Source organism: Megalobrama amblycephala, linkage group LG5, assembly GCF_018812025.1.
Source record: "Megalobrama amblycephala isolate DHTTF-2021 linkage group LG5, ASM1881202v1, whole genome shotgun sequence".
NCBI lineage: Eukaryota > Metazoa > Chordata > Actinopteri > Cypriniformes > Xenocyprididae > Megalobrama > Megalobrama amblycephala.
Genome location: NC_063048.1, coordinates 24,254,576 through 24,271,177, shown reverse-complemented (window position 1 = coordinate 24,271,177; position 16,602 = coordinate 24,254,576). Strand labels below are relative to the sequence as shown.

Here is a 16,602-nt window from a genome sequence, read left to right as displayed (position 1 = left end):
TTCCAGAAGTATCCCATTGGCTTCCCAGATCTCTGCGGGCTGCAGTCACGCTGCATAATAAGAGATGTTGTCCAAAAAGGTGATATGAGGCAAATGCAATTAACTGTTCTGTTCTGTCTTTTTTGTTCCCTCTCTTTTTATGTCAGAGAGGATTACAGAGTCAGGGTGGGGGAAGACTGTACTTCTCGTTTTATGTGTGTGTGGGAACGAGTACAAGCATAAGGCAGGAACAGGATCTCGGTGGGCTTAAAGCCCAAGCCGTCTAACCCTCACGCACTCACCCAGCACAAAAGTTCAGCCGACCACCCAGAGAGGAGAGACAGAACGGTGGGAAGAAGTTTTTAATCTAGTCCTAACAGAAGTCTAGTCCTGTGAAGTTTTCTCTGGGAGCCAGTGTAAACATGTCCTTCAATAACTTCAGCTCTGGCATCAAACAGATTTCATTATATGTACTGCCTACAAATAAGTGAATTATAGTAGGCTAACATAGTGGTCGAAACCTTTTGTGATGCCAAACTCCTATAGATTATAATGAAAATGAGTGTGCTCACACAAGCAGGTGCAGGATTTTTATTTTAAAAATGTGCACATTACTTTAGAGATGACATTAGACATAACCTTGACATGAATTCAGATGTCCAACGATTTACTCAAAAAACTGTTCTTTATTCATAATTTTCCCTTTATAATATAAGTTTATATAAAATATAAAATAGTAATATAAATAATAAAAAAGTAAGATAAAAATTGCAGAATATGTAAAATGTATGTGATATGATATATGTCCACAGAGTCTCAGTTGTAGGCCTAAACTTCATGAACTATAAAGAGCTGATGTTTCACTTTCAGCATAGGGAATGTAATTTTATAATATTGATGCTATGCTATATTAATAAAGTATTATAATTAATTGTCATTTTTTATTTATTTTTTTTATTTTAAAATGTTAATTTACATAACAATTATTATTATTATTATTATTATTGTACCAGCATTTTAAAGCAACAGTATAGTTTTCCTGGGACGCGATATAAAATACTAGACTCAATCGCTCTTCTTGCCAGTTGATCGTACAGTTGATATCACAAGTCTGGCCGGTGAAAACAGCTTTAAACCGGTTAGTTATTTCACGAGATAGAAGGGCGCGTGTTGAGAAAATGAGAAACTTCAGCACTCTTCCGTTGCACCGCTCTGCGCGCGCTGGAGAGAGAAAGATGCATCCGCGCGCTCCAAACGGCACCAGTTCTCCTCGCGACTGCAGGATGTTATCTACGTTATGGACGAATATAAAGAAAACAGGGCGATAAAAAGGCAGTCCGGTCTGTGGTCTCTCCACCTTCGAGGTGTGGTCTGTATCCAGAAGCGTTTAAAACTTTGCGGCGCGCGTTGCTGATCTCGAGAAGGTATTCAGCAAAGAATCACGTGAGACTGGCCTGGTTTACCAGGCACGAGCGGTTCAGCACACCGCGCTCTGCAAGCAAGAGCAACATCCACCTGCCGTAAGTATCACAGCTTTTAAATTTTGTTTAATTTTCTCATCTTGTTCGAGTTGACAAATAACATTCACGTGAACTACATTATATGGACTTTAAGATTTATTTGAAAATGCAAAAGTGGACGTTGTAGGTGCAGTAACCAACTAATTTTAATCGCATTTTAGCTTTTTTTTGTATAAAGTTATTGCCTAAAAAGTTATTTGTATATCAAAATTAAATAGGGTATTGCAAATTTTAAATAATTACATATAGCATTCCTGCAAGAATATTATTTAAATTAGTTTTGCATAAATTATAGTATGTCACACTGCTGTCACTGCTTGACTTGTGACACCTTCCTAGGCTATTATCATATATGTTTCACAATTTCTTTCTGCAGGCCCCTGTGTCAAGTCAGTGTAAGATCAGTGCTGAGAATGGGTGCTGTAAAGGGTGAGGGTGCATTGGATGGTGGATGGGGATGGATGATTGTGTTGGCCTCCTTCATGGCCCAGTTCCTGTCGTTAGGATCCCCCCAGTCTGTTGGGGTGTTGTACCCCGAGTGGCTCAGTGCCTTCCAGGAAGGAAAGGGCATGACGGCTTGGGTCGGATCCATGGTGTCTGGTGTGGCACTCATCACCAGTGAGTACAACTGATCATTTCTCTCTTGTGTGTGTGTGTGTGTGTGTGTGTGTGTGTGTGTACACCTGGTATTCCATATGTTATGAGGACCAAATGTCCCCACAAGGATATAATACCAGTAGTTTTTGACTTTGGCATTTTTTGTTCCCCATGAGGAAAACAGCTTATAAACCATACGAAATGAAGTTTTCTGAAAATGCAGAAAGTTTTCTTTGGTGGGTATGGTTAGGGGATAGTCTATACATTACTATACATAAAAGCATTATGTCTATGGAAAGTCTCCATAAAACATGGAAACCAGTGTGTGTGAGAGAGAGAAAGTGGGAGATAAAGAAAGTGAACAGGTTTCCTAATAAAAAGCAGCAAGTGCAAACAGAAAGAGTCCCTTTGCTGTTATGTAATGCACATTATAACACATGCTGACAAATGGGTTCCCACTTCCCAGCTTTTTTTTTTTTTTAACTCAACAAGCCAAATTGTGTAATATAAGTTTTACTTTTAGTTTTTTTTTACCTTATTGGCAAATATTATTATTATTATTTTTTTTTAAAATCTGTAATATCTCATGCAATTTCTTCTCAACTAAAATATGTTGTTTTAATGTTCTTTACCTATTTTAAATGGAAAACAAGCCAAAAAAAATCTTAAGTATCTTAAGTATAGCTCAAACCTGTTTCTTTGTTTAATCGGACATAGAAATCACACACACTTAAATACAGCATGGCTCTTTATTCACATAGCATGCTGACTCATTGTTCTAATCCCCTGTCCCATGAAAAGACATGCTGACAGATAGAGTAATTATCTACTTGTTTACAGTGCAGATGTTTATATTAGTCGGTCATTGCTGTCTGCGTTGCAGGTGTCAAATGGCCAGAAGAACATCTTCTAAACTTTACCTACAAGAGAGAGAGAGAAAAGGGCAGAAAGATAGAAACATGATCAAGCAGTCTAAGTTTGGCTGGTTAGCAAGTTAGCCCCTGGTGGTAAATGCCATAATCTGGTTATCAAATGATGCCTTTTAAGATAAGCTGTCAATTATTTTTTCCCCCATTTATTTTACAAGCAACATTGTTTTAACATTCGTGAAGAGTTTTCAGTTACTGACATTAATGGGAATGCTAACAGAGAGCTCTCTTATAACGTAAAACGGATGGGGAAAACATTGTGTTCTGAAGACAAGAAAGACAACCCTCTCTCAACTTTCATGAGCTACAGTAAAAGTTCACAGAGGCTGAATGCGTGTGAGTGTAAATGTGTCTGTGCATGTTTGGTTTTTGGAGGTGTCAGGTTTTGTTTACAGACATAGCTGTGTAGTCTATCGTCATGAGAAGGAAAGTCTTGACTGGACAGAACTGGCAAGGACATGGGTGTGTATGCGAGGACATGAGCATGTGTTTGTGTGCCCTGGTCATGCTGATTCAGAAGCGGAGAGTTGTTTATGGCCTGTGAAACACACACACACACACACACACACACACACACACACACACATACACACATCAGTACTGTCTAGATGTCAAAGATTCTCTGAATAATTCCTGATTAGACACACTCTGGGAAAGAGTTATGGGGAAAACAGCAGATAGTTGCCCTCTCCACTGGTTACATTGGCTATGTTATAGTTTAATTTCTCATTATGTTTGATAGAGTATTAGTTATTATAGGTTGGGTGGTTTTGATTCAGCTTTGAGTTGTCCATTCATACTGATAAAGCTGGTCATCTGAAACTAGTGTAGTGTAGGTCAACATTCGATTGGCTGGTGTAAGTGCATTTGAGGGCATTTGGCAGCGATATTAGGGGATATAAAGTATCCCATACCAGACAGTACAAAACTTAATGCCCCATCAAAATAAAGACAGGGAAATTATTTAGTGTGGATGGCACAATCACACACTGTTCAGACATTTTGGCCATATTAGGAACAACACAGTGCTGAGTCATTTGTTATTTCTAATCATAGATAGATAGAAAAACACATTCTCTACACTACTTAAGTTTAAGAGTGTCTATTTTAGTATATGTTAATACAGAGATTGAATGAGGGTCCCCTTTACAGATTAATAGGACAGAAGGGCTGTACATCCTGTGAGGGGTCTTATAACATGGTACCAATAATTTAGTTTTCAGGTTAAGCTTTTATTGGCAAGCTTAAGGTGCATTTGTGTTGCCTATGCATTGGTGCCTACACTGAAAATAGTGTATAATTAAAATAACTGCAAGGTAAATAACATACATTCAGTGATACAATAATTCAAGATCAAATAAAAAAAATAAGAGTACAAATAACAAGCATCAAAAATAAAAGTCTGTGTGGAAGGCAAAGACATTCAGTTCTGTGCTGCTACAGCACAGCAGCTTAACTCCATTGCGCTTTGTTTTTCTTTGTAGATCCTTTATCAGATTTTTCTGTGTTGTTTGCATTCAGTAAGATTCTGTTCCTGTGTCTCTCTTTGTAGGCCCGGTGTGCAGTGCCTGTGTGGATAATTTCGGTGCACGGCCAGTTACTGTCTTCAGCGGTGTGATGGTGGCCGGCGGTCTGATGCTGAGCGCTTTTGCTCCGAGTGTCTCTTTTCTCATCTTCTCCTACGGCATTGTTGTCGGTAAGAAAATAAAAGCATCATTAGCATTGATTGAATGCTGGATTGAGAAACAGATGTGTTTGTGTCTGTTTTTTGACCTTCAAAGCTTATGTGAACATGTGAGTCTACGTGTGAATGCCCTGTATTAGTAGGCACATCCTGATTTTGCAGAGTTAGACACGTTCCTGGGTCAACATATTTTGTTGATCCTGGAACAACATTGCTCTTCGAAAATTTTATGCTAACCATATCCCTACCCCTAAACCTAACACTACTCATAAGTTATCACTAAAATCAGAGGGAAATGATAGCTGAATAACACTGATGTAGAAGCACTTACCCCTGGTTGTAAGCCTAAACTTGACATAAACTGTAAACTCATCCCTCAAATCTGACTGGTTGATTGGAATGTTGTTCCAGGATAAAAAAGGATGTTGATCTAGGAACATGTTGCACTTTGTGAAATCAGGTTCTGTGTATTGGTCGAGAGTGATGTGTGTATGATGTATGTGTTTGTGTGTATGATTGATAGTAAGTGCTAAATAGTTTGCTTATGTCAGATGCATATGTTGGAGTGCTTGTGACAGGGTTGCTTTTATGATAATATAACATTCACTGACAGTTTAGAATTTGAAACCATGGTACCATCACTGTTTACAGTGCCGACCCCTCCTCTGAACACACACACACACACACACACACACAGAAATGTACTATCCACAAATACCATTGCATATTCAGTTCAGTGGTGTTACTTTACTTACACCAGAGTTAATATACTCAGTGTTTACGTCCTGTTTTTTTTAGGGTATCTTTACTTTCTTTTTCCCCTCAATCAGAATCAGTACATGATATGGGAAATTATATAAAAAACAATGGCGACAAGGCCTTTAGTGCGTGTGTGTGTGTGTGTGTGTGTGTATATATATATATATATATATATATATATATATATAATTGACGTTAAATTTATAGTTGCAGAGATTTTAAATGTGTAAATATAGTTATGAAATGCTACATTCATGTTTTTTTGTTTAAGGCATGGGCTGCGGACTTGTCTATGCTGCCACATTGACCATAACCTGCCAATACTTTGACAAGAGGCGTGGCCTAGCACTGGGCATTGTTACCACAGGTGGGGCCTTTAAACTCTTTGAATGTAACTGCCCTTTATGGAATGAAATGTGTATTGTGATATTATAGTTTTTTTTTAGTATTATTTGTTTTTCAACACAAATCAGATTCAACAATCCCCCTTTCAAAGGAAGCATTGTCTTTAAATAAATCTTTGAAACATTTTATCCCTTTGTCAGACCATCTCTTATATGATCCATCCTGCATCGAAGGCAAAAAAAGTGATTACGAGCAATGGGGCTAAGAAGAGAGGAAAATCCTGAAAGCCAAATTAGTAGGGCGTTGTTAGGGCAGTGGGTAAAAAAGTCTGAGGATTCTAAATAAAAAGCAATAGATTGTCTGCATATAAAGTTACCTTATGCTCTACATCACCACAGGTAATTCCAGTAATCTGCTGACTAGAGCAATTGCTTAAGGCTCAATGGCTAAAGCGAATAATAATGGGCTTAAAGGACAGCCCGGTCGAATCCCATAGTACAAATTAAATGGTCTAGAGTGCAGAATATTGGTCAGGACTAATGCAGAAGGAGCACTATATAATAATTTAATCGGCCATATCCAATTTTTTTCAAAACTAAAAAATGGTACTCCTACTCAACCCTATCAAATGCCTTCTCGGCACCTAAAGAGACCAAACGCTCACACTGGGATAGCCTGTTGCTCAGAATATAGAACATTACGTAAACAGCGGATATTGAAAAAAGGTTGGCAATTCTTTATAAACCTTGTTTGATCATTGGAAACAATAGTGGGGAGGACATCATCAAGCCTTGAGGCAAGAGCCCATATATAATAATATTTCATTGATACCTTAGTTTGTATCAAATCATTTTTTGCTTTGGCAAATTTAGTGGAAAATAAATGCATAAAGAGTTTTTTAAACTTTCATTAGATGTGGAGCAGATAGCAAAAAAAAAATCGCCATCACCTGCTTTCAAATGGAGCGCCATTTAACAGACAGCCGTAGTTCACTGATAAGCCACGCAATATCACATTCATATCGCAGATGAATCGCCTTCGATAATGAACGCGATATTTGCGTGGCTTATCAGTGAACTACGGCTCTGTCTGTTAAATGGCGCTCCATTTGAAAGCAGGTGATGGCGATTTAGCGGTAATCAGGGAACCGGCTTTACTGACGAAATGCGCGTGAGAATCGCATGCGATATATCGCCCAGCCCTAATAGTTATGTTCTTCTTTAAGATGATTTTTCAGAATGGGTCAGATGATATTTCTTTTCATTCTTCTCAGGTACAAGTGTGGGTGGGTTCACTTACGCCACACTCCAGAATGAGCTCATTGAGTTGTTTGGATTGGAGGGCTGCCTGCTTATCGTTGGAGCGCTGGCGCTCAACCTGATGGCATGTGCTGGGCCAATGCGACCTATGAACTTACCTGGTTACTACCTAAAGCAGAGAGCTGCTCTACAGCGTACAGAGGAACCAGAACCACTCTACACCAAACCAACTGCCATTATCATTGACTCTGGCTCAGATCTCAAAACCACACCCGGCTCGGCCAATAACATAGCCGCCATTAAGCTGTTGATCACCAAGGAATCCACAGAGCTGCAAGAGAGTGAAGGGGAAAGAAATGGCAGGATATTGTCCTGTTCAATAGTAGCACGAGCCATTAAGAAGTGTATGCGTCCCTATAGACGGTACATGAGCGAGACTATAGAGCTCCTACAGGACCGTGTCTTCATGGCTTTCTGCATTGCCATTTTTTTGTTCAGCTTAGGGGCATTCCCACCTGTTCTCTTCATGGAGGACGTAGCCCAGAGCGAGGGGCTTATCGATGGGATTGCACTAATACCCCTCGTCTCAATCGTTGCAATGACAACTGGCATTGGTAAGCTGGTCCTGGGTGTGCTGGCAGACATGCGATGGGTAAACAGCCTGTACCTGTATGCCCTGACGCTGACAGGCACAGGTTTGACTCTGCTGCTCATCCCAGTGTCTAAGAGCTACCTGGCTCTGCAAGTTTTGTCGGCCATGGTTGGATTTTTCTCAGGGAATTGGTCTCTCACGTCCTACATCACTACCAAGATAGTGGGCATGGAACGACTCAGTCATGCTCACGGCATTCTCATGTGCTTCGGAGGGTTTGGAATCACGCTTGGGCCACCTGTTGTAGGTAAGAATATTCTTCACAAGTAAGAATAATCAACACAAGATGAGTAATAAAGAAAAAAGCAAATATATTTTCCTGGTTGGCTCCACCAATGAAGTGATCTCTCACCACAGGTAGTTTTCAAACTACCCTGCTCTTTTACTGATGTTGTCTCCATTTTCTTTTCTTATAGGTTGGTTCTTCGACTGGACTCAGTCATATGACCTGGCGTTCTACATCAGTGGCACTTGTGTTTTAGTGTCTGGTTTGTTTCTGTTCTTGGCCACCCTGACTTGCTGGAACAGGACGATGGAGGAAGGAGATTCTCCTCCAGAAGAAGACATCAACACTTTGCAGCAAAAGCACACTCTTGATTGTGACAAAGTAGCCTCTGTGGCATGAAAAATATTTCCAAGGTCTAAAACTGAACTTGGCCTTAACATTCTGTTGAACGTAGAAGCTTGTCTTCCTTTTCTTACAGTTTTCATACCTGGTGATTAGACTGACATTTTGCCAGGTGACTTCTCATGGTGCCAAACTTTTTCTTTGGTTCAATATGATATATATATATTTTTATACATTTCCCACAAACCCTGTCATTTTTTGAGAGGGTGTATTATTTTTTCTTAGATGCTTATAAAGACGGCCTCATTTTTGAGGCTTATATTGATATCAGAAATTGTTTGCGAGTAGTATATTCAGTAGATTGTTTACTGGACACAGATGCTTTTTTGTAGACCTTGATCACTTGAATTGTTACTTTATTCTCTGAGATGAATGGTCTTGCTGAGTTGTACATGGATATCACCAACTGTTAATATATACAATAGTTTCCATTAATGAGAACATTTCTGACTGAAGGCTGCAGAGAATTATAGGATGTGTGAATAGGGCTTTTTACTGCACCATCCAGATCCAAAGATTTCTTTCATTATTTCTGGAGTGACAAGGACTTGAAACAAAGAGGAAATGCACTTTAATGCACTCTTTTAAATAGTCAGTAACTGCACATTATTTTCCTACTTTTTTATTTGCAACAGCCTTCCCGCACATCATCTCCTTTTATTGTATGTAATACCAAAGTGACACAATCAGTTTCACCTGGTAGAGAAAGGCTTTATTTTGAAATGTATTTACTTCAGCCACATTTGATTTCAAGACATACCTCAGCATTTTCAGTATCTCTAATTGTTATTAATTTAGAAATACAAGAATATGCTGATGAAAATGACAGAAAAAAACCCCAGAAAGACAGTGTTGGATTCTGTGACTGCAATGTACTATTTATGTGTGCACCTGGTAATACAGAGTCATCCTCCACATTTGTTCAACAGGCTGGTACCTGGCAACACTATGTCTTATATTACTGTATATTTGAAATGCCAGTGTCATTATTTCATATGTCAGTATATGTTTTAGAACCATTATATATTATGTATAAATATTTGCAAAATAATGTTAAGAAAAGGCCACTACACATTTGACCAAAGACTTGCTTTGAGTCTTGAGTGAACATTTGACAAGGTGCAAAATAATTTAGAAAGTGTAACACTGCCCCCCCCCCCCCCCATATGATGTGCCTGTCTTTTTCTTTTATTTCAGTGTGTTTGTTTTGTACCATACTGTTTGTTGATTTTTAAGTGACAATTAAAAGATTTGATTCAATTCCTTGAAGCAGCAATGGCTAATCAATCTTAAGAGTTGATAGTTTTCCAGTTTTGGTAGAATTATTGTAATTAGTCACCTTATAATTGGACATTTGGCCTTCAATGTACAAGGAGAAACATAAAACATCTACTGTCAAATGTGAAATCCCATTTCATCATTGACCTTTACAACCTTGTACTTTTCACTATTTATTTCTGTACAGGACAGATAAATGTGTGTGTGGGTCAGGTTTTATCTACATAGTGGGGACTGAATACAAAAACTTTAAAGACTGCAGTTCAGTGACCCTACAACTTATTAGAATTGCATCTAATATAGCTTAATTTTAAAAGGTGCACCAAGCTCCCTGCTCATGAACTGGTGGAACATGGCAATACTTTCTGGATTTTTCAGTAAGTGTCTCGGGTTCCTTTGTTTAGTCTATAAAAAAGGGTGTGTCAATGCTTATTAAAATAAAGCTTCAGCTATCATCTGTCACAATAATGTAATATCTTTGACCTATGTTTATTTGTGGAATTTATTTAACAGTCATATATGCTTGTGTGTGTGTGTGTGTGTGTGTGTGTGTGTGTGTGTGTGTGCAGTACAGGAAAATAACCTTGTCATGTTGTTGCATACAAGACATTCCTATTGGCATGTTTCATTTGGAGCAGTGGAAAAATAACAGACAGAAAGTGAGTGAGTGAGTGAGTGAGTGAGTGTGTGTGTGTGTGTGTGTGTGTGTGTGTGTGTGTGTGTGTGTGTGTGTGTGTGTGTGTGTGTGTGTGTGTGTGTGTGTGTGTGAGAGAGAGATGCCCTTATGTATTTTTAATATGACTTAGATGGACAGTCTGGTCACTCAGTAAACAAACCTATAAATACTTCCATGCTATTAATAATTTGGCTGGCCTCTGATACACCCTCTTGAGCACTTTGCCACAAACAAAAACAATATTGGCAGCCAATAATACATTGAAACACACATAAACTGATAAAGTTCAAACAAAATGTATGTTGAATACAGTTGAAATGTAATGTCTGTAGAAATATTATTATTAAATACAACATGAAATGCATGTATATTTACTTATACACATACATTTATATATAAATGTTATTTATATATACTTTATATATTCTTTATATATATACTTTACATATATATATCACTTTACATATAAATGTATATTAATGTATATTTACTCTTATAATTAATGTATATTTACTCATATATACTAGTATATATAATGGTAAATATAGGCTACATTAAATTCATTTTATATTATATTACATGTTAAGTTGAGCAATAGCACCCTCTTTAGGATAGATGTAGTGATTCAAGAGTGATGCCTGACAATGTGAATGAAAGCCACATCTTTTTCAAACATTAAGCTAGATAAGCAATTTGATTTTATTATGTTATTATAGACTTTAGCTATAAATCCTGACCATAGGTGTGGGTCGAGCTCGAGCACCAACGGAAATGGTCGAGTATCCACGGAAAAACACGAAATGTTCTCCATTCATTTTGACACAGGTTTAGTTGAGTAAGCGCAGCGGTGTGTTCGCACAGCATCTTGATAGACAGGAGATCAAAATTTCCTGCTGTTCCTCTGGTGAACAGAAGGGGGAGGCAGAGCTGAGCCGCTCGAGCTTAGAGAGTTTTCATGCGAGTGTTTGGGTGTTTTGTAAAGCTCTGATTAAAGTTATTTAAAGTCTTCTTTAAAAAGTACAATGAAAAGAAACGAATATATTTCATGTATGTGTGTTTACTAAATGGAGTACTTAACGGAAATTCACTGTCGCATCATGTTCTCTTAATCCTGTCAAACACAACAGTTTCACCACCTTTATTTCTTTTGTTTTACTTATTAACTAACATAGTCTCATGAAGTAGTCCGGGGGAATTTAGAGCTGTAATCATGAACTGTTGTTTCGATTGGTAAATCAATGGTAGGTTAAAGGTACCCAAGAATGCTTTTTCACAAGATGTAATATAAGTCTAAGGTGTCTCCTGAATGTGTCTGTGAAGTTTCAGCTCAAAATACCCCATAGATTTTTTTTAATAAATTTTTTTAACTGCCTATTTTGGGGCATCATTAACAATGCACTGATTTACACTCGGAGCCGCCCCCAAATCGCGTGCTCCCTGCCACATGAGCTGTCGACTATATTACAGCGCATTTACAAAGTTCACACAGCTAATATAACCCTCAAATGGATCTTTACAAGATGTTCGTCATGCATGCTGTATGCATGCTTCGAATTATGTGAGTAAAGTATTTATTTGGATGTTAACGTTTTATTCTGAGTGAATTTGAGGCTGTCCTCCGTGGCTAACGGCTAATGCTACACTGTTGAAGAGATTTATAAAGAATGAAGTTGTGTTTATGCATTATACAGACTGCAAGTGTTTAAAAAATGAAAATAGCGACGGCTCTTGTCTCCGTGAATACAGTAAGAAACGATGGTAACTTTAACCTCATTTAACAGTACATTAGAAACATGCTAACGAAACATTAGAAATTAGAAACATTAGAAACATGCTAACGAAACATTTAGAAAGACAATTTACAAATATCAGTAAAAATATCATGCTATCATGGATTATGTCAGTTATTATTGCTCCATCTGCCATTTTTCGCTGTTATTCTTGCTTACCTAGTCTGATGATTCGGCTGTGTGCAGCTCCAGACGTTAATACTGGCTTGTGTAATCCCTTGAACATGGGCTGGCATTATGCAAATATTGGGGGCGTACACCCCGACTGTTACGTAACAGTCGGTGTTATGTTGAGATTCGCCTGTTCTTCGGAGGTCGTTTAAACAAATGAGATTTATATAAGAAGGAGAAAACAATGGGGTTTGAGACTCACTGTATGTCTTTTCCATGTACTGAACTCCTGTTATTCAACTATGCCAAGGTAAATTCAATTTTTGAATCTAGGGCACCTTTAAACATTACAGGTGATGGTCACAGTCATTGAGGTGCACCTTATAAGTTAATTCCGTGTTTACTTCGATTAACAACTGAAGAAATTTGTTGATGTTGGAGACAAGTATTATTGACAGGCGAACAGAACGTGAGAGACAGAGCAATCAGCCAATCAAAACGATGATAACATGACAGGCAGGCGGGCACTATAAGCTCGACAATAGATATCATAATTTAATCTTATTTGTAGATTATTATTCTTAATATTATTATTCTATTATTTAAATTTGCCCCTATTATGCTTTTTCAGATATTCGCTTTTATGAAGTGTGTAATAGCAAAGTCCCTTTAAGACAAGTCCTTTCACTCGGCGGCCATCTTTGAAACGCCAAGTGCAGCTCCTATCTCTTTGAATGGGGAAACATCAAATTCTCCAAAGCTGTTTGCCAAGCTTTCAATTCAATTTCATATTTGAAATCAGGAATGAAATCTGACAACAACTGTCTCACAAATTTTATTTCTAAACGCTCGGATCATGCCAAAAATAATTATATTTTTCAGGCTGGATCAAGCTAATGCGCCTGCGCAGTCCTAAAGTGCACGTCTCTTGCATGGGTCTCATTTCGGAGGCGCGCCTTCAGACTGTTTCTATAGAAACCGGAGCTTCTAACGGCCGCTGCAGTGACACGATGACTTTATTAATCGGCAGTTGGCTCTTAAGGCAGGAACACACCAAGCCGACGGTCGGCCGTCGGGCAGTTTTTCTTCGTCGGCCGACTAAGTTTTCTCAGTGTGTTCCGCACCGTTGGCTGAAGTTGGTCCTCGTCTGCCTTTTTTCGGCCGATTCGAAATGTTGATCATTCTGATTGGCTGCTCAGCTACTGCCACCTGCTGGTACGGAAAGGCATTTTATCTTGCGCAGGCACAGAACGGACGTGCTACTTGGCCATCAGCTGTTTAGTGTTGATTTGGTGTGTCAGGGCAACTTTGGACGCAGACGCTGCCGACGTGAGCCAACCCCGCAGTCTGCTTTTGTCGCCATTAGTTTGTCGGCGTTGGCTTGATGTGTTCTGGCCTTTATTTAGAAGGTGGGACTTATTCCGCCATATTGCGCATTGCACTTTTCTCCCATTCAAAACAATATGAGTAACTCATCTTGTGTTATACTATAGTCTTTGGTAATAGCCAGCCTACAGCTGTGAATGTAAAAGGTCTGCAAAGTTTTAAAGATCAAAGTGCATGATAAAGTTATTGTCCCAAAAGAAAGAATGGATTCTGAACTGCCGAAACTTCAGTAATTCCCGTCTCACTTCCGTAACATTCATACATAACATTCTACATTTGCATAATTGTCAACCTATGGCCTTTATTGGCTGCAGGGGACAACGTCTACTATGACACGCCCTCAAACACTGCAGCTGGTTCTGTTGTGTACATGTCCAGAAGACATTTCCTTCACTTTCAAATCATATTCCCTTTGTATACACTTCCAAAGGATGATGTGAAGAGTCAGTGGTTGAAATTATCACAGCGATACAATAGCTGTATATAACCGTTTAACCATGTCAATGCAGGATTTGCAAAACGCTAATCCATTAAAGATGGGACAGTAATCACTTTATTTGGACCAGCTTGCTCCTCTTATTCACAGCCTGTAAGTATGAATAATTATTGATATATATATTTTCTAACGGGTGTTCAAAATACGTAGTTTTGTGTTTTATATTGTAAACACCCAGTGAAGCTGTAGGTCTCCACTGAAGCTATTACTGGTCTTTTCTCAATATGCGTTCTTCAGCAATCTTGTGTCCTTGGCTGCATCCAAAAACTGAAAAATGCTGCCTTCAGAGTATAGATGTATCCTTCACTGCGTTTGATATCCCACAATCCTGTGCTTTCCATTCTGTGACAGTTGAGCTAAAAAATAAAGATGGCATCTAAAAGTTGCAGTTGATGGTCAGTTTGTGTGTAAATTTATGTTTTTGACCATTGTTTAACACTTTTGATGTAATTTCTACCGAGAAATTACTGTTGTAGTACTTAAATATTCGTTTAGTCATCACCAAAGATCGCGCTATATTTTGCTGTAGATCATTAAACTGGTTACGCTGCCTCAGAGATCTGTCTGTTTCGTGAGGTGCCTTAGTTTGTGCGTAAATACTGCCTGCAAAGTCACTGCCTGATAGGGCAGTGAGGCAACAAGTCAGCTGCCTAAGTTTTCGGATGCAGCACTAGTGTTCTCGCTCTACGTCAGCATTAATACTCAAGAACGCAAGTACAGAGGATGCATGAAAATACCCAGATTTGTTCTTGATATTGAGGATGCATTGAATGCAGATTTGAGAGAATCGAACCATTAGAAATCCCAAAAGATGCTGCAGGCGGTCGACGTACTGCTCTGAAAGCTTAAAGCTTTATCGTGTTTATTATAGGTATCGCAATATATTGATATTATTGGCAATAATCGTGATATTTAAAAATTGAAATATTGTTATAGTGTCATTAGAGGTGTTGCAATATACCAGTATTGGCGATAATTGTGAAATTTAAGAAAAAAAATTAATACCATTATCGTCCAACGTACCACCCGGAAGCCAGTGTTAAATTTATCGTTCTCACTTAAGAGCAAATGATGGCTTGTGAAAGTAAACCTTTGTCTGTTTGTTTAGGTTCATTTAAAAAAAAAAAAAAGTGCCTAAGATTAATGCAGATTCTTCTTACTACTTTGAGTATTGATAAAGGATGCAGCAAGATTGTTTTACAAACTTTAATGTTACATCAGTCATTTACGCCCCATTGACATCCATAGTATGGAAAATAATACTATGGAAGTCATTGAGGCCCATCAACTGTTTGGTTACTGACATTCTTCAAAATATCTTCTTTTGTGTTCAGCAGAAGAAAGAAATTCATAAAGGTTTGGAACAACTTGAGGGTGAGTAAATGATGACAACAATTTCATTTTTGGGTGAACTATCCCTTGAATCTTTGGATGAGTCATTTTAGAGTCTTTGAGAAATGAGATGATGCGCAATGTATATTATCATAAAATGAAAGTGTTTTTTGACCTTTGATGCATTTAAACCAAAATTAGGAACCTTTAAAATAGCATAAAAGGGGCACTTTAAAGTTTCCGCTTAGTAAATGATCGGCCAAACAACAAAACGAACACAGCAACCATATTAAGATATGTAATGTTATTAGGGGTGTAACATATGTACTTGTCCCGAACCGTCACGGTGCGGTGCATACAGTCAGACAATACAGTCAGTCACACACTCCAGTTCAGGGGGTGCGTGTGCGGTAATGCATTGTAGCCTAACTACTTTTAACCAGAATTAACAACCAATAATCACAATAAGCTCTGTGTTTTGTTACTTTCGATAAGAAACAAAGTGTCATCTTTACAATTCTGACCATTTTATCACGAAATTCAAACAATGCCATTTCGACGCTTTTTTGATGTGGCGTAACAGGTCGTTGTATAGGTGCCTCAGTTCAAGCAGCAGCACTGAGGCTGCGTCCGAAAACCTAGGTAGCTGTCTTGCTGCCTCGCTGTCTTATAAGAGAATGACTTGTACGGCAGCGTTTGTGCATGAAGGCACCTCACGAAATTGATTTCGGACAGACTTCTGAGGCAGCGTAACAGTTTAATGATCTACAGTAATATAGCGCGAGCTTTGGTAAGAACTAAACAAATATTTAATTATTACAGTAGTAATTTCTCGATATAAATGATATCAAAATTGAAATATGTTGGTCAAAATCGTACATTTATACACTGAGCAGCAAACGCAACTTTCGGACGCCATCTTTATTTTTCTAGCTCAACTGTCACAGAATGGAAAGCACAGGATTGTGGGATATCAAAGGCAGCTAAGGATACATCCATGCTTCCTTCAAAAATCGATCTGAGGAAGGTATCTCATGAGACAGGAAGTGAAGCTAACATTGGATTCGGACGTGCCTTGATGCCTTCCTATCTTGAAATGTGTCCTCAGAAGGCAGCATTTTCCAGTTTTCGGACGCAGCCTGAGTGTGAGAAGGGTATGCTACACCTACACCTGACCCTAA

General features: G+C 38.4%; 1 protein-coding gene across 1 annotated transcript; it reads left to right on the top strand.

The window, feature by feature from the left end:
- Positions 1 to 1,010: 1,010 nt before the first annotated feature.
- On the top strand, positions 1,011 to 9,612 carry slc16a9a (solute carrier family 16 member 9a). The gene is made up of 6 exons (XM_048191385.1): positions 1,011 to 1,499; positions 1,876 to 2,117; positions 4,578 to 4,721; positions 5,740 to 5,835; positions 7,087 to 7,971; positions 8,141 to 9,612. The coding sequence occupies exons 2-6, from the start codon at positions 1,913 to 1,915 to the stop codon at positions 8,347 to 8,349; spliced, it is 1,539 nt and encodes a 512-aa protein (XP_048047342.1). The 5' UTR covers positions 1,011 to 1,499; positions 1,876 to 1,912; the 3' UTR covers positions 8,350 to 9,612.
- Positions 9,613 to 16,602: the final 6,990 nt, after the last annotated feature.